Source organism: Panthera tigris, chromosome X (genome assembly GCF_018350195.1).
Source record: "Panthera tigris isolate Pti1 chromosome X, P.tigris_Pti1_mat1.1, whole genome shotgun sequence".
In the NCBI taxonomy this organism is placed as follows: Eukaryota; Metazoa; Chordata; class Mammalia; order Carnivora; family Felidae; genus Panthera; species Panthera tigris.
In genome coordinates, this window is record NC_056677.1 from 35,987,617 (window position 1) to 36,005,586 (window position 17,970).

At 40.9% G+C, this 17,970-nt stretch overlaps 1 protein-coding gene and 1 pseudogene across 4 annotated transcripts; both read left to right on the forward strand.

Annotated features, from left to right (window-relative positions):
* LOC102964244 overlaps positions 1 to 1,123 on the forward strand; it is a 58,890-nt pseudogene extending 57,767 nt beyond the window's left edge.
* Positions 870 to 17,623, forward strand: DDX3X (DEAD-box helicase 3 X-linked). 4 transcript variants are annotated; one of them, XM_042974043.1, is made up of 17 exons: positions 870 to 1,774; positions 4,869 to 4,926; positions 6,850 to 6,897; positions 8,666 to 8,798; positions 9,735 to 9,893; positions 9,976 to 10,075; positions 10,471 to 10,606; positions 11,863 to 11,948; positions 12,262 to 12,360; positions 12,470 to 12,630; positions 13,039 to 13,183; positions 13,262 to 13,406; positions 13,603 to 13,784; positions 13,871 to 13,988; positions 14,220 to 14,373; positions 14,678 to 14,835; positions 15,041 to 17,623. In XM_042974043.1, the coding sequence occupies exons 1-17, from the start codon at positions 1,730 to 1,732 to the stop codon at positions 15,118 to 15,120; spliced, it is 2,007 nt and encodes a 668-aa protein (XP_042829977.1). In that variant the 5' UTR covers positions 870 to 1,729; the 3' UTR covers positions 15,121 to 17,623. The 4 variants fall into 4 exon arrangements, with proteins under 4 accessions (XP_042829977.1, XP_007099363.2, XP_042829978.1 ...); XM_007099301.3 differs by having other exon boundaries at positions 14,696 to 14,835; XM_042974044.1 differs by having other exon boundaries at positions 14,699 to 14,835.
* Positions 17,624 to 17,970: the final 347 nt, after the last annotated feature.

Here is a 17,970-nt window from a genome sequence, read left to right on the forward strand (position 1 = left end):
TATAGATGAGGAAACGGAGACCCAAAGCAGTTAAGCAACTGGCCTCAGGACACAAGTGTTAATATTATCTCCCGATCTCGTCAGAATTTCAGTTTCAACTTTAAAAATTGGAAAGGGAGAGAAGTTATGTGGTAATGTATGTGACGAGCCCGAGCTATTTGAATTCTGGCAGAAGACCCTTTGAGGGATGGTGAAAAAACCACGTATTATTTGTCAGTCCGAGGGTTAGAAGAGAGGGGAACAGCGTTTAAAAGAACCACGTATACGCGGCTTCTCACTTAAAGCCAGGGATCTACTAGTCAAGACATTTTCTTCTATTTAAGGGCCTGTGGCACTCAAGCAAGACTAGGGGTGGCTTGCTTCGGAGGGGGCTAAAGAAGGGGTTCCTCCTACGGCAGAAACCCATTTCCTCCCATTCCTCATCCACCGCAGTGGCCTGAGGGTCATCCCCACCCCAAGCCGATAACGCCTTAGCATTTCCTCCCGCAGGCCTTGACTGAACCCAGCCACAGACAGTGCCCACTCCCTAGGAAAGCCGTTTGCAAGCCTCAGGGTCCCCTAGCTTTGGGGGAAGCAGCGCACTGGAGGCCACTGGCCCTGAGCCGCTGAACGCCCCGCGGGAGGAAACTAAGGGGTTAATGTAGCCGTTGTTCCCACGGACGGCCGGGGACTCGGGGTCCCGAGAGGGTACGCTAGCGACGGCTCAAGTTCAGCGCTTGATTGTCTCATTGTTTCCTCACCGCGGGTGGGGGGGGGGGGTGGAGCGCGAGGAGCGCGCTCGCGTCGGGAGGGTGGATCAGAAGGGGCTATTGCGTTCTTAGGCGGCGCCCCTGCTGCCTAGGCAACCGCGCAGTTAAGTGTCCCGCCACCAGCACAGGTCCCCCAGATCCCGACCACAGCTCCGGTCACCATTCCGCCCTCCTTCCTCCTCCTCCTCCCCCTTTTCCGCTTCTTCCCTCCTCCTTTGCCCCTCTTTCCCCTTAGGTCCTCTCTCCCCCCTCCTCCCCCCGCACTCCGTGCACTCAATTCAGGCCAAGGTTTGCTCCACAAAATGGCCACCGAGAGCGACACCTGCGGCCACGTGACCCGCCGTCCTCCCGGCTTCGGGCTTTTTTTCGCCTAACTCCCGATTTCAAGGAGGCCGCCCATGGAAGAACGAGGGCTGACTACTTCGGAGAAATCTCCCGACATCTCCAAGTCCAAGGACTGAGAGAAATGAGCGAGTGCGCAGTTGAAAGGAACAGCAAAAACTAGGGGCATAAGGAGATAAAAGGGAAAGAAACCTAGGTTAAATCTTAAGACCTCCTAGCAGGCGCAAAAGGGGACACGACGAGTTATCGCGAGATCTCAAGAACTCAAAGACTTAGTCTAGGGTATTAGCGGAGGACAGGAGAACTGAAGCTCAGGCGAACTAGGGCAGCATTTGGCGCTCTGAGCTCCAAGGTAGGACGAAGAGCCAGGGACGGGACTGCTGAGGAAATCACGCGAGGTTTGGACTAAACGAACGCGCAGTAGCTAGGCAGAAGTCACAGCAGCAGGAGGGGTTCGGGTGTGAGAGGGAGGGGCTACGTCTTACGTGCTGACGTAGGAGCCCTTCGAGTGGGTATATTAGATCGGTGGCCGCGCCGTGCGTTCCAGAGCCGCAGTTCTCCCGTGAGAGGGCCATCGCGGTGAACCAAACACACTCGCTTAGCAGCGGAAGACTCCGAGTTCTCGGTACTCTTCAGGGATGAGTCATGTGGCGGTGGAAAATGCGCTCGGGCTGGACCAGCAGGTGAGGTGCAAGGAGCCTACCGGGGTGGTTGCTGGACCTAACTTGGCTTATGGCGCAGCGTTAACTGGCACGCTTAGTTCCCATCTCCTGCATACTTCGGGCTGGCCAGTGTCAGTGATTTGGGGCTATGGAGGAACGGGGAGGTGGTAGGAATGCTGGTTATGGCTATCGCTCGGGCCGGGGCCCCGGCTTGGCCCGCGGTATTGTCCCCGGGCCGAGCACAATGGCGGCTTTTGTGTGTGCGTGCGCAGGCGGGCGGAGGGGGAGGGGGTGCGCGCGCTCTCGCGGAGACGCGCACGCGCGAACCTAGACTGGTTTGTGACCCATGGGTGGTGAGGGGGAGGTGAGTGGCGCGGCAGTGCGCGAATGGGGACCCTTTTGGCCTCGAGGGCTTTCGATTCTCTTTGCGCTCGCAGCGTGGATTCCTGTCCCAGAGACCCTGCGGCGTTCGTGTGTGTGTGTGCGTGCGCGTGTGTCCGCGCGCGGCAGCAGCGGTGTGTGTGTGCGCCCGTGTGAGCAGGAGGGACGCAGCCCTGGAATGTGGAAGGGGGCGGCGCGGGGGGTGGCCTTCTCTGGGGGTAATGGCGGCGGCCTTCTTTGTGTGGGGCTGGGTGGCTGGGCGGCGCTGCGGCCCACTAGCGGGAGAGAGCGGGTCCCGGGCCGGCGTGGGCCTGGAAAGAAGGATGGAATGGACATCTTGTTCCTCCCGGGCTTCCTTCCGCAGGCCTTTTTGCTCGAGCCCGGTTTCCGCAGGGGCCATCGCACGCTGGGTGCCGCGGCCGCTGAGGCCGCGTTTCCGGAGTGGAAAGTTTTGTGACGCAGAAGATTCGGGGAGGAGTGGGGGGAAGGGGGGGGGGAGTGGGTCTCTGCGTGCGCGGTAGCGCTGGGCTCTAGATAGAGATTGGACGCGGCGGGGAGACATCCGGGAGGTTAGAGACCTGGAGTGGCCCCTTTTCCTTACTTGCTCCACATAGTGAGTGGCGCTTTAGCCGAGGGCCGCGCGTTGTTTTGGGTGGTACCACGGGTTGTATGACTGTTCCCGTGTTAGTGACGTTTGATCCAGGAATCGGCCGCAGGAAAAATACCCGGAATGTAGCTTGGGGGAAATAAACAGTTTTGTTGTTGACTTGTTGCTGCCTGTGGAGTGAGATTGTGAAATAGGTTAGAGCTCTGGGTCTGTCATCTTAACCGGAATCCCCTCTTCTAAGGGTTTGGGGGTAGATTAACGGAGGATGGGCTTCGGTGGCAGGAAGTCTGGATCCTTCTGCAGTAGAGGCACCATGCTACAGATAAGCTTTTCGGTGGGATGTTTGGAGACCTTTAAGTAAACTTTTGCTTACCCCAAACTCCAGAACAATCCTGAAACGAAGTTTAGTGACACAAATTGATGGATTTTTAACGTAGTCGTGTGTAATATATTTTTGCAGATTTAACGATGTGTTTCTTGTTCCTTGTCAATAAATGGAGCGTTTTTTTCTTCCATTAATGAATTGTATTAAATCCTTCAAATTGCTGATACGTCATATGTTGAATGAAGCACATAGAAAATCTGTTGTCAACAGCACAGGCTATCCCCATTTTTAACATTTTGTATATAGGTGGTGCCAATTTAAAAAGATTATAGGCAGGAATGAGTCTTATTTAAATTTGTGATATAATTCAAAAAGTATGTAGACTCGTTAGAATTCAGCAGCAAGCAAATTGAAAACAAAATTGCAACAATGTATTCCTAACAGTTTACAGTATCCTGCTTTATGGTTCATGTTGCCAAGTGTAAAATTAATAACAAAACTTACACTGTAACAAGTGCAAAAAGAGTTTTTGTTCCTCTTGTGCTTTAAAGTATCAGTCTCTTGAATAACAGAAAGCATGGCCGTGTTTTTGCTAATGCAAATTTTGGAAGCGAGGTGCCTAAAAGTCTTGTACTTACTTTCTTTTTTTTATTAAGATTTAGCATCTCCTTCCAATTTTCAGTGACTCCATTGATGGTGCTTACAATTTGACAGTATCAATTTTGAGCTTTTAACAGAAGATTTATACTACTTTTGCAAACAGGTGGCATCAGTACTGTGTGATGTCTTTTGTGGCTTTCTTAAAAGTTTTTTGACAGGTGTGGTTTTTCCCCCGGATATTGCTTGCAAGTACTTCCTGGTCACTACAGAATGTGATGAACATAGCAGGGCTTTTTGTGGAATGTTGAGGCTTTGAGCTTCTAGTGTAAGGGGGTGAGTAGAAATCGAGATTAAAGACAGTGAAATGTGTCCTACTGTTTAAAAGCATTCAATGCCAGTTGTGCCATTTATGTCCAAAGTCTTCTGAGCTTAATCTCAATCTTAAAAATGGGAGAATAAATAGGTGGTACCTACTTCACAGAGGTTTTTTTTTTTTTTTTTTTTTTTTAAGTTTGTTTGTTTATTTTGAGAGAGAGTGTGGGAGGGGCAGAGAGGGGGAGAAAGAATCCCAAGCCAACTCGGCACTGTCCCAGTGCACAGTCCGATACAGGGCTTGAACCTTGAGATCATGACCATCCAGGTGCCCCCACAGAGTTGTTCATCAGAGTGCTACCCTAATTAAAAATACTTGTGCAATACTTAGGGATAAAAAACTAAGAAATGGTCAATTAAAATTTTGTTCTGTTTTTCAGGTGTGCTCTATAGGTTCAAAGTAATTCCAAGTAGAAAGTTGGTGGTATTAGGAACATTTATCAAATATGATGGGAGTAAAAATAAATCGTTTTCCTATTTGACATTTTAAAATAATTTTAATTTCTTGGAGCTTTTACTTTAGAAAATGTTACAGGGAAAATTCACTTTGAATTGAATCACTTAAATTTTGACCCAGTTTCTACTGGATAACACCAGCATGTTAGTGTGCTGCTTTCCATAGTATAAGCAGTTTGTGCTATTTTCTGTTTGCTTAGAATTTTACAGTTTTCAAAACGCATTCTTCGTTAACACTCTTATTAAGAGTTTCACATCAGCTCCATGAAGCAGGCAGGGCAACTAGTGCTAGTCAATGCTACAGAGAAGGACTAGTTTTCTCTTCATAATATTTCAGCACACGGGCAGCTAACCATTTAACTCTCTTCTCCTAGTTTGCTGGCCTAGACCTGAACTCTTCAGATAATCAGAGTGGAGGAAGTACAGCAAGCAGTAAGTAAATCATTTTATGGATTACTTGAATATTAGAGCTTTAATAACTTAATGTTCCATTGGACTTATTTTAAAGCTTAAGAGTTTCCCTTCCAGTTTTTACTGTGTAGAGTTACTATGTAGTCAGTGTTAAGTAAAATTATGTAGTGTACTTAGTGATCACTCTTAAAGCATTGTGGCCTTTGGGTAATAATAAAAGGGACTCATTTTCTGAATAAAAATAATCATTAAAAAGAACTTGATACAACACACATTACCTTTGGAAGAATTTGATTATGTCCATTATGAATCTTGACCCCGCTTAGAGGTAGTGGGCATGTGTTTATCCCTATTAGAGTGAATCTACCAGAATTAAATTCAATAAAAGAAACATTCTTTTTTTTTTTTTTTAAGTTTATTTTGAGAGAGAAAAGCACAAGTGGGGGAGGGGCAGAGAGAGAGCTAGAATCAATCCCTAGCAGGCTCCTCACTGTCAGCACAGAGCCGGATGTGGGGCTCAACTCCCGAGCCGGAGTTGGACGCTTAACTGACTGAGCCCCAATAAAGGGAACATTCTTGTTCATCAGCTATAGCTAACCCTTTCCTGTGAGGAACATGAGACTTACTGATAGAACAAAGCTATACCGGATCTTGAAGTGGTGGTTAGGATTTTAAATGCTGAATTGTATCATTGTCTGGGAAAGAAGTTAGATATAAAAGTTTTATTTCATTTTATTTTTTCAGAGAGTTGTTTTGTTTTGTTTGAAACTTGTTAGAGATTAGTATTAAGGTGTAGGGATTTATTATTTGGCAGTAGACCTGCTTTGGGTCCCTTCAGGATCGATCTCTTCCTATTAACTCCCACCAAAAAAAGAGGGAGGGGGCAAATGGGTACAGGCTGTAGGGTCTGAAAGCGTTTTTTCATTGTGTTACGTGGTAAAGGATGTGACCTCATTTTTAGGGAAGAAAGGCCTCTTTGGGCACAAAGTTGCTTGGTATTTTTTAGATTTGACTTTGTCATGCTAAAGATCTGTTACGAGTTGATCATCCTAATAGAGATCTTTAATATTTAGTTCAACCCAAAAGTGGAAGAGACAGTTAAATTGCAGATTTATTAGTAATAAAGCAGGTTGACTTTCTTTTACTTGGTGGATATACATTATTTGCTTTTGCTTCTCATCCATTATCTAGGCTGTATTTCTTGCCTGCAGACTTCTGTAAGCAACAGCAGTTGACTGTAGACTCTGGCAAGCCCCAAATTAAAACTCTCAATTCCTTGAAATCATTTCCTCATCGCAACTTACCAGGTTAGAAACAAAAAAGCCTCTTAGTGGCTAATTGCAGGATTTATTACATAGCAGTTTTAGGTTGTTACAGTTATACTTTCCTTGTAACTATTGCTGACAGTTCTCAAATAGTAGCAGGCCTTTAAAAAAATTGTGTTGTATTAACCACTAGTAGCAAGTTATATTTGTGGATTTCAATGATTAGGTTCCAAGTCAAATTTTTATTTACCAAACTTTTTTCCTCCTCCCCTCCCCTTTTAAAGTTCTTAAAAGGCAATAACCCATTTAAAATAAAAGTAGACTCATCCCCCTCCCCCATTTCCAAGTAAGTCAGACTGGTAGGCTAGATATTAAATTTTTTTTCTAGGACCTTTTTTTACATTTTTTAAAAAAGCTTTATTTCTTTATTTAGAGAAAGTGTGAGGAGGGGAGGGGCAGAGAGAGAGAGACAATCCCAAACAGGCTCTGCACCATGAGTGCAGAGCCCGACACAAGGCTTGTACCCATGAACCGTGAGGTCATGACCTCAGCGGAAACCAAGAGTTGGATACATAACCAACTGAGCCACTCAGGTGCCCCCAGGACCGTTTTTTTAATAGTGCAAATTTTGGTAAAAAGCTTTAAGTTTTGGCATTTAATTTTATATTCTTTCTTTTAGAAGGACGCTATATTCCTCCTCACTTAAGGAACAGAGAAGCTACTAAAGGTAAGTCTTTTGAGCAACTTGGTAGACCTAATTCTTGTTGTTTAGAAGTCAGAGCCTAGGGAAAAATGAGGCACTTTGAGAAGTCTGTGAACATTGTGCTCTCCTGTGCCTCTGTCAGAATTGGTTCAAATTATTAGGACTTACTCTGAAAAAACTCCTCTAAAGTCACACAGTGGAAAATTCTCTATTTCCTATGTCAGATTCCTCTGGCCAAGGGCATGGTTTTGTACAGTTTACTAGTGTTGTACTTTGTAATCTGTAATCATTGATATCATGATTTCAATTTGAAAAAGGTGAGTGGGTGTCCTACTGTGTAAACCAAACTGCACAGTAATAACCCAGTTATTTCTGTTTTGCAGAGCTGTCAAAAGAAAGATGTGTTATTGCAGATTAGGTAACAGATTATAGCATTGGGCATGCTCCCAGTAAGTTGGGAGTGATTCTCTGGTTTCATCTCCTTGCCCTTAAGTGCTTCATTTGAAAAGTTTTGTCTAAAATGTATCACAACGCCTGGTCTTTTCTGGTTGTGTTTGTAATGTGATAACTAGTGGATACCTCATTATGGGACAATTGTTTGGGTGCTGTATATTCTGTGAAATAGGTGATCTGAGATTTGGAGGAAAAGTGAAGGTTTGGAAAACTATTTAAAGGTCAAGAAGAAGGAAGATAAAGAAGGCAGAATTGGAAGGGTGCAGAAGTCCACAGGAGCATGTGATTTGCTATCATTCCTCCATGTGCATATGCAGTCTATATATATTAGCTTCACTGTCCCTGGCAATACATGTATATAAAATCTGTATTATAATTTCGTAACTATCATATCATTTTTCTTAGTTACCTGCAGAGTTTGTCTTTATTGTCATGGGTTCTCATTCTAGTGTTCTAGCTGAAACTGGCCCCCATGTATATTTAGTGCTTTTCCCTCTTCATTGCAGTGACAGATCAAAGGGAAGGGGCAGTATCACAGACCTTTCAGAACTGAAAGGGCTGTTAGAAATCTAATTCGACTCTATTGCTTGCTGAGGTGTTGATCACCTGGCTGGCAGCTAATGGTAGAGGCTTAAGGCTGAAGGAAAGTAACTTAACTTTTAAACGTTTAATCTGTTTAATTTATTCGTCTTTAAACCCTCTACCTCTTGGGCTAATTTACACCTTTCTCATTCCCTCTTACTGAATGTTTATAGTTTGTACCCTAGGAATCTGTCCACACTAACAGTGTAGGGATGAAGATTTTCCTCGTATTCCTGATTCTTGTCTGTATTTCATGCGAATGGAGCATTGTACTACTTTTTACTATTGAAATTGGAAAATAATGTATTAAATCAGGTAATCTGACACCTTTAGGAATGTCTTAAATATCACCTCTGAGAAACACTGAAACAATAACTGTTTCCCAGTAAACTTGTTCATGCCTATAAAACGAATGGATTTAATTGTGGTGGTCATATAATTATACCATAATCATTGTTTATAGGCAAAGCTATTGACCTTTTTAGAGGTGGTATTCATTTAGAACATTTTTAGACTGTTAAGTTGCTTGGTTTAGTGCACAGTATTTTCCAGTGGAGAAAATCTAAAAAATTCTGTGTGCCATTGTAAACCAGCTCTAAATCTTGGTTCTCTTCTAGTACCATGATAGGAATATTTCCATTGTCCTTTTAGTTCACAGAGATAAGATAAAATTAGTGGAGGGCTTCAAATTCAGAAACCTAGGTATTGCAAATTTCTATTTAATACAATAAAATGGGTTTGCTTTTTTTTATTGAAGGGTTCTACGATAAAGACAGTTCAGGGTGGAGTTCTAGTAAAGATAAGGATGCATACAGCAGTTTTGGATCTCGTAGCGATTCACGAGGGAAGTCTAGTTTCTTTAGTGATCGTGGAAGTGGATCAAGGGGAAGGTATGTGATTTTTATTGATCTTTTCACCTTGTGTATATGAAATTTAGGAATTGGTCTTTATTTTGGTAAATGCTTGTTCTTGTACTCTTACTATGAAGCATGATGCTTTTTTTCCCCCCTTAACAGACCCCCTATTTGGATGTGTTAATAAGCATTATATCTGTGTAATCGTGTTTTCTTAGCTGTAAGAGGTCTTAGAACTAAGTTGAATTTGTTCCATAGAAATTAGAGGAGAATAAGAACATGCCCCTGGACATAATGAAATCAGTTGTTTTTGTAATTAATCTAGCTTTATTTATATTTAAAGCAGTAAGTTTATTTAGTGAATGGCCTAATTTGGTTGAGATTTTTGTGGGTATTCTTTATGACAATTTTAAACACCTTATATCTTTGATTACACAAGTGGTGAACTGACCTCATGCGCCTAATAGCTGTGGTTAGTCCTGTGTGTCCTGATTTTTCGCAAACAGGCCTAAAACTAAAAACATCTTAATTCAGGTAAGGATTATTTTCTACCTTTTATCCACAGTCTGTCACACAGGTGAATTGATTGTCCTTTTAAATGACATCCTAGTTGTAACTGGGACAATTGATATTTGGAGTGCTATTTTTCCTACCACTAAAATGTATTTGGATGAGAACTTTAAATGAAAGTACAAGTTATGTGCTGATACCAAATATTTAAGACTTGGTTCTTAATTTCAGCGTGTATGAGGCCTGTGTAGGCTGTATAATTTTATAGAAATCAAGGATACTTCCTTTAGAAAGTAAAGCTATGTAAATGGTACATTTGATGTGATTAATTAGAGGACCTTATTTGTCAAATAGAAGTGAGCTGTGATGAGTCATTCAGCTTCTCTCCAGGTACGGTTCTAGAGTAGTGACAGTAATCTGATAATGGTTAAATGATTCTGATTAGTTTCTTATGCTGTTCAGGTTTGATGATCGTGGACGGAGTGACTATGACGGCATTGGCAGCCGTGGTGACAGAAGTGGCTTTGGCAAATTTGAACGTGGTGGAAATAGTCGCTGGTGTGACAAATCAGATGAAGATGATTGGTCAAAACCACTCCCACCAAGTGAACGCTTGGAACAGTAAGTTTTTGAAACGTATGTTAATTGTGATAAAGCCTCATTAGCTAATATAACAAATAAACTTAACCAATCTTGATTTCAGGGAACTCTTTTCTGGAGGAAACACTGGGATTAACTTTGAGAAATATGATGACATTCCAGTTGAGGCAACAGGCAACAACTGTCCTCCACACATTGAAAGTGTAAGTATTTTTGCTTGACTTTTTAAGAAGTGTAAATCTTCTCACAGCACATCAAAATAAGGTGGGCTTTCAAAAAGCAAATATAGATCATACCTATTTGAATAATTCTTTAGTTACATTAAAAACCTGATTGATTTGTGGAATGTTAAGTGTCACCATTACTAATAATTAGAAATAGAAAATGCATCAAATGTAGGAGGACCCCAGACTTCTTCAGTGTAGATTAAGCCTGGAGGACTGGTTTTCTTCAAAATATAATGTAGTTTTATTTAAAGCAGCTATAAAGTACAAATCAGGTGTTAGGGTTTTTCCTCCCTGTTATTGTATTAGTGTAAAACAAAAATGGCTCCAGGATAGCATTTCTAGCAATTTAACCCCATTGAATTTCTTGACAGTTCAGTGATGTTGAGATGGGAGAAATTATTATGGGAAACATTGAGCTTACTCGTTATACTCGCCCAACTCCAGTACAAAAGCATGCTATTCCTATTATCAAAGAGAAAAGAGACTTGATGGCTTGTGCCCAAACAGGTAAGTCTACTTAATAAAAGTAAAAAGTTCTAAAGAATAACTTAATTGGGATTACCCTTGTACAACTAGTACCAAAAAAACCACATGGGATATCTAAGTTTCATGGGGAAGTTTGAGTCCTAGACATAGCCTAATTGGTATATTTTGATACAGGTATGGAGTAGTTGGCTGGTATTTCTTGTCCTACAGACCTTTGGATTTTGTTATCTTTAGTGTTCCCATTAGGGCATCTTGGGGAGGCCTATAGAAAGCCCTCAGCCTGTTAACTGTTGCAACAGGGTTAGATTATTGTCATTGCAATGGTGGGAAATTAGCACTATAACATTTTTTTTTTTTAAGTTTATTTATTAATTTAGAGAAGGAGAGGACACGAACAGGGGAGGGTTGGAGAGAGAGGGAGAGAGAGAATCCTAAGCAGGCTCCTCACTGTCAGTGCAGAGCTCGATGTGGGGCTCGAACTCCCAAATCGTGAGATCAGTAAGAATTGTAAGATCAGAATAGTCTGTGATCCATAGGAATGTGGCCAAGGGAAAGAAAGGTACCTTCATGGTAAAGAAGCACTTCCCACCTTTTGGGAATGGGGATGGTTTATAGCCTCTAAATTGAGCACAAGTTTTGCTGTGTCTGTAAGTTTGACCAATTTGAAGGAGGGTGGCAACTGCCCCCCCCCCCCCCCATTAAAAATAAATATAATTATCTGGTATCTTTGCTTCCTTATGGAAGAGTGAAAATTTCATCCTTTGTACACCAGAATATATACAGTATGTCTGTATATATGTGTTACAAATTGAAATTGACATCATTTTTGAGGGAAAATTTCTGTTCTTTTTACAAACGCAAATAAGTGAACACTACATTGTTATTGATCAGAGTTTGGTATACTTTCTCTGTAAGGAAGCAAAATAAACATTTTTGGTTTTTATGGGCCATGTAGTCTCTGTTGCCAATCTACTCGTTTCTGCTGTCATAGTGTGAAAGCACCTGTAGATCCCGTGTAAATTATTGGGCGTGGTTGTATTCCAATAAAGCTTTATTTACAAAGATACATAGGACCTTAGTTTGCTGACTTCTGTTACAGATGGGTCAAAGAAGTCATTTTTTGGTATTTTTAACTTAGCTGTTAGTTTTTAGAAAATTTATTGGGGTATAAAGTAAAACCACTAATTAGTAATAGGGCAGTTAAAAAACCGTCCTCTACCAATATTTATTCAAAAATAATAAGCAGTCCTTCTCTGAATATGCTTTCTCTTAAACAGGGTCTGGAAAAACTGCAGCATTTCTTTTGCCCATCTTGAGTCAGATTTATTCAGATGGTCCAGGCGAAGCTTTGAGGGCCATGAAGGTAAATATTTGTTATGTGGGACATTTATACTTTTAAGTAAGTTTTATGGCCAACTTGGGGCTTAACCTCACTACCCTGAAATCAAGAGCTGTGCACTGTACTGACTGAACCTGCCAGGCTCCCCGAAATGTACCATTATTGTAGAACTTTGTAGATAGCTGTTGAGAACTTTCTAAATGGCATATCTACTTACTCCAAATTATTTAATGAAAAACAGTTTTCAAGTGTAATCTGTAAACTACAGAAGGGAATTATGTCGTAATGGACCTTTAAAAGAGGATGTTAAGAGTTGAACTTTTAAATTATTTTTTAGGAAAATGGAAGGTATGGGCGTCGCAAACAGTACCCAATCTCCTTGGTATTAGCACCAACCAGAGAATTGGCAGTACAGATCTATGAGGAAGCTAGAAAAGTAAGTACACATTTCAGGGATTTTTAGCTTTCTCGTTGATTCTATTGAACTGTTTTAGGACTATGAAAAAGTGTTGGCCTTGAAATTGTAAAAATTTCTTTGCTTGTAGTTTTCATACCGATCTAGAGTTCGACCTTGCGTGGTTTATGGTGGTGCTGATATTGGTCAGCAGATTCGAGACTTAGAGCGTGGATGCCACTTGTTAGTAGCTACTCCAGGACGTCTAGTAGATATGATGGAAAGAGGAAAGATTGGATTGGACTTCTGCAAGTATGTTCATTTTTAAATGCATAAAATGTAATATTTTTTAAATTACTGGCCATTCATTTTGTAGTACTTACCAGCATTGTTTAAATTTTAAGATCCAGAAGTGATTCATTTTAGCCCTCTTTTATGAGATGCTGATTGTAGTTTTAATGTTGATAAATTGGTGACCTTTTAGTAGAGGCTGAGAATGATTGGACTGGGACGGAGTCAGAAGTAGTAAGAGCTAGTTTTGCTGTGTGCTTGTGAATGATTTGTTTCGTGGCACAAGTCCTGTGCTTTGTCTCGTGTACGTGTGTTAAATCTGCAGTGTGAGGAATTTAACCATCAGTGAATATATGATTGTATATAGAAAACAGCTGTACTAAAACTATCTTTTCTTCTCAAATTCTAAACTGAATATTTTTATGACAGATACTTGGTGTTAGATGAAGCTGATCGGATGTTGGATATGGGGTTTGAACCTCAGATACGTAGAATAGTTGAACAAGATACCATGCCTCCAAAGGGAGTTCGTCACACTATGATGTTTAGTGCTACTTTCCCTAAGGAAATACAGGTACTGTGTGATGCTGCAAGTTTTATTTACTGAGGAATTTGTTGGTCTCAGTAGATGATGATAATTTTTTCTTTTCAGATGCTTGCTCGTGATTTCTTGGATGAGTATATCTTTTTGGCTGTAGGAAGAGTTGGCTCTACCTCTGAGAACATCACACAGAAAGTTGTTTGGGTGGAAGAGTCTGACAAACGGTCCTTTTTGCTTGATCTTCTGAATGCAACAGGTAAAATTACGAATAATTTTAGTGTCACTCTGGCTCAGGTAATGGGAATCCATTTGGATCACCTTTATTGCTTTTCCTCCCCATTTAAAACATCCCATTAAAAGTATATTTATTTGTCTCTGTTTAGATGTTGACTAAATGTTAAGAGAACTAAGTCCCTGTTAAAGACAAATATCTGGTAATTTTTCACAATTAGGCAAGGATTCGCTGACATTAGTGTTTGTGGAGACCAAAAAGGGTGCAGATTCTCTGGAGGATTTCTTGTACCATGAAGGGTATGCTTGTACCAGCATCCACGGAGACCGATCTCAGAGAGACCGAGAAGAGGCTCTTCACCAGTTCCGCTCAGGAAAAAGCCCAATTCTAGTGGCTACAGCCGTATGTATAATACAAGTGTATTTTCAAGTTGCCGCTGTTCAACTTTGGCTTCAAGTGTGCCATGTGTAACAAAAGTTATTTTCTAGGTAGCAGCAAGAGGACTGGACATTTCAAATGTGAAACATGTTATCAATTTTGACTTGCCAAGTGATATTGAGGAGTACGTACATCGCATTGGCCGTACAGGACGTGTAGGAAACCTTGGTAAGTGTTCAGATTGATGGTCTGGTGGTTTTTTCAGTGGGATGTAGCAAAGAACTTTTCAGGATCTTAATTTGAGAACTCTGTTACTAAGGAATGCTGTTAAAATCTATCTTAGCAATAGAAGTGACTTGTGGTCTTTTCAGTGTTCTACTTACTATTCTATGTAGGAAAGTAAGAATACTGTGCTCTTATGGAAGACTTTAATTTACGTACTTTTTGGGACTGGTTTAGGCCTCGCCACCTCATTCTTTAATGAGAGGAACATAAATATTACCAAGGATTTGTTGGATCTTCTTGTTGAAGCTAAACAAGAAGTGCCGTCTTGGTTAGAAAACATGGCTTACGAACACCACTACAAGGGTAGCAGTCGTGGACGGTCTAAGAGGTGAGGCATACGGGTGGCATATAAAGAATGGGGTGGGTGCTGTGTCCAAAGTTAACTTTTCAAGTACTTAGTGGAACAGGCTTTATTTTCTTCGGTTGCCTGGATCATTTGGGGAAGGGGTGTTAGAAGGGGTTGTCACAAAGTTAACGCCAGCCGTTTACGGGCTACAGTCTTTAAGATCGCATTAGGGAAAACAGGGCTGGATGGGGAATCATTTGAATCGAAAAATCAGAAATTGACCATCGGGAGGTTTTAACAAGAACTGGCTTGTCTGGTGGGATCTCCTCTTCCTTCGAACCACCAGCACATTCTGTCGTTGCAGTAGTAGATTCAGCGGAGGCTTCGGTGCCCGAGACTATCGACAAAGCAGCGGGGCCAGCAGTTCCAGCTTCAGCAGCAGCCGCGCCAGCAGCAGCCGCAGCGGAGGAGGCGGCCACGGCAGCAGCAGAGGGTTTGGTGGAGGTGATGTTCATTTTTCACCTCCTGTCTTTGGGGAGGGCTTCTTCTTGTAGTCCTCTTTTTTCAAAGCATAGTTAAAAACACTGGAGAAGTTTGGCCCCATGGATTGCTTTTCATAATTTGATGTCAAAGTACTTAAGGAGGGGAATGGTTGTATTTAACAGTGGATGACTTAATTAATTTCTCTCTTTTTCACATCTCTCATTAGGTGGCTACGGAGGCTTTTACAACAGTGATGGATACGGAGGAAATTATAACTCCCAGGGGGTTGACTGGTGGGGTAACTGAACCTGCTTTACAGCAGGTCACCCTGCCAAACAAGCTAATATGGAAACCACATGTAACTTAGCCAGACTATACCTTGTGTAGCTTCAAGAACTCGCAGTACATTACCAGCTGTGATTCTCCACTGAAATTTTTTTTTTAAGGGAGCTCAAGGTCACATGAAAAGATGAAAGGAACAATCAGCAGCCCTGTTCAGAAGGTGGTTCGAAGACTTCATTGCTGTAGTTTGGATTAACTCCCCTCCCGCCAACCCCCATCCCAAACTGCATTTATAATTTTGTGACTGAGGATCATTTGTTTGTTAATGTACTGTGCCTTTAACTTTAGACAACTTTTTATTTTGATGTCCTGTTGGCTCAGTAATGCTCAAGATATCAATTGTTTTGACAAAATAAATTTACTGAACTTGGGCTAAAATCAAACCTTGGCACACAGGTGTGATACAACTTAACAGGAATCATCGATTCATCCATAAATATTATAAGGAAAAAACTTATGCGGTAGCCTGCATTAGGGCTTTCTGATACTTGCAGATTGGGGGAAAATAAACAACAAACGTCTTGAAGCATATTAACGGAATTAGTTTCTAATGTGGCAAACTGTATTAAGTTAAAGTTCTGATTTGCTCACTCTATCCTGGATAGGTATTTAGAACCTGATAGTCTTTAAACAAGCCATTCCAGTCATGATGAGGTGATGTATGAATACATGCATACATTCAAAGCACTGTTTTCAAAGTTAATGCAAGTAAATACAGCAATTCCTCTTTCAATGTTTAGGCAGATCATTAATTATGAGCTAGCCAAATGTGGGCATATTATTACAGGGAAAGTTTAAAGGTCTGATAACTTGAAATAGGTTTTTAGGAGAATTCATCTACTTAGACTTTTTAAATGCCTGCCATAAATGAAATTGAAATGGTAGAATGGCTGACCACAGCAATGACCAGCCCTCATTGGGGCCCTGGGTGATTTTTGGTCTAATAACGCATGCTAGTGTTGATGTTTTTTGGTCAAGAGGGTATGAACAGGAAGAATTAATGCAGCAGGCTTTATTTTAAATGCCGATTCACATTACTCTGTTCAAGCTGCGTTGAGATGTTAAACTGGCTTACTATAGACTTTGTAAAAATGGCTCCAGAAGAGTAACAAACTGAAATCTTTGAGATCACACAGGTTGGAAATATGTACATAACTGCACAAGGTGTCAATTCTGCTATACAGTGCAGTTGTAGTCAGTTTTAGTTGCATAGGTTTCCATTGTATTTATAGTCTGTTTATGCTAAATCTGGCCAAAGATGAGCATTGTCCACCACTAAAATGCCTCTGCCACTCTGAATTCTGTGCTAATTTTGTGGCCAGAATGCGGTGATCAAAACGCTCAATCTTTTTACAGTGGCATAGGAAGACGGCAAAAATTTCCTAAAGTGCAATAGATTTTCAAGTGTATTGTGCCTTGTTCTAAAACTTTTATTAAGTAGGTGCACTTGACAGTATTGAGGTCATTTGTTATGGTGCTATTTCAATTAGTCTAGGTTTAGGCCCTTGTACATTTTGCCCATAACTTTTTACAAAGTACTTCTTTTATTGCACATTCAGAGAATTTTATATATATGTCTTGTGTGCGTGTCCTTAAACTTCCAATCTTATTTTGTCTCTTGGAGATTGTTGAACGCAGCTTGTCTAGGAAGGGGATGGGACTAGATTCTAAAATTTATTTGGGACCACGGGAATAATAGTTGGGAAGAAAACTATTTGCACACGACAGATTTCTAGATACTTTTTGCTGCTAGTTTTATGTAATATTTATTGAACATTTTGACAAATATTTATTTTTGTAAGCCTAAAAGTGATTCTTTGAAAGTTTAAAGAAACTTGACCAAAAGACAGTACAAAAACACTGGCACTTGAATGTTGAATGTCACCGTATGCGTGAAATTATATATTTCGGGGTAGTGTGAGCTTTTAATGTTAAGTCATATTAAACTCTTAAGTCAAATTAAGCAGACCCGGCATTGGCAGTGTAGCCATAACTTTCTGATGTTAGTAAAAACAAAATTGGCGACTTGAAATTAAATCATGCCAAGGTTTTGATACACTTGTCTTAAGATATTAATGAAACACTTCAAAACACTGATAAGAAGTGTCCAGATTCTCAGATGTTTGTTGCGTGAGTTTTGTTTAGTTGTGTGTATTTTTTTTTTTTTTTCAGTGAATGTCTGGCACATTGCTATCCTCAAACATGTGGTTATCTTTGTTGTATTGGCATATTCAGTGACTTGTACATTCAGCGATAGCATTTGAGCAAGTTTTATCAGCAAGCAATGTTTTCAGTTAATAAGGTTTCAAAAATCACATAAGAATGGATTTAAACTTGCTGAATGTAAAGATTGAACCTCAAGTCACTGTAGCTTTAGTAATTGCTTATTGTATTAGTTTAGATGCTAGCACTGCATGTGCTGTGCATATTCTGATTTTATTAAAATAAAAAGTTGAACTGCACAGTCTCCTTTGTTGTTGTCAATTGTGGTTTATTATTATAGGTGAAAATAAAGTTGTGCTCTTGCCTGAAGAATTGTAAGGTGTAATTTTTTTGGTTTTGCTGTCGAGTGCTAATTTTGAGATGCCTCTTGGGAGACAGAATGACTGATGCCATAAGGATTTGTAATAAAAGGTGAAGGTGAAAAAAAAGATTGCTCTAATGGAAATCTAGGACGTCCTTACGTGGACGTATTGCATTGTATTGCAAATCAGTTTGTACTTCAACCCAACATGGGTGGGAATCTTGGAAGCACTTGATTTGAAGGACATTTAGACGGTGGAAGAATGTTGGGTAAAAGTCAAATGGACTAGT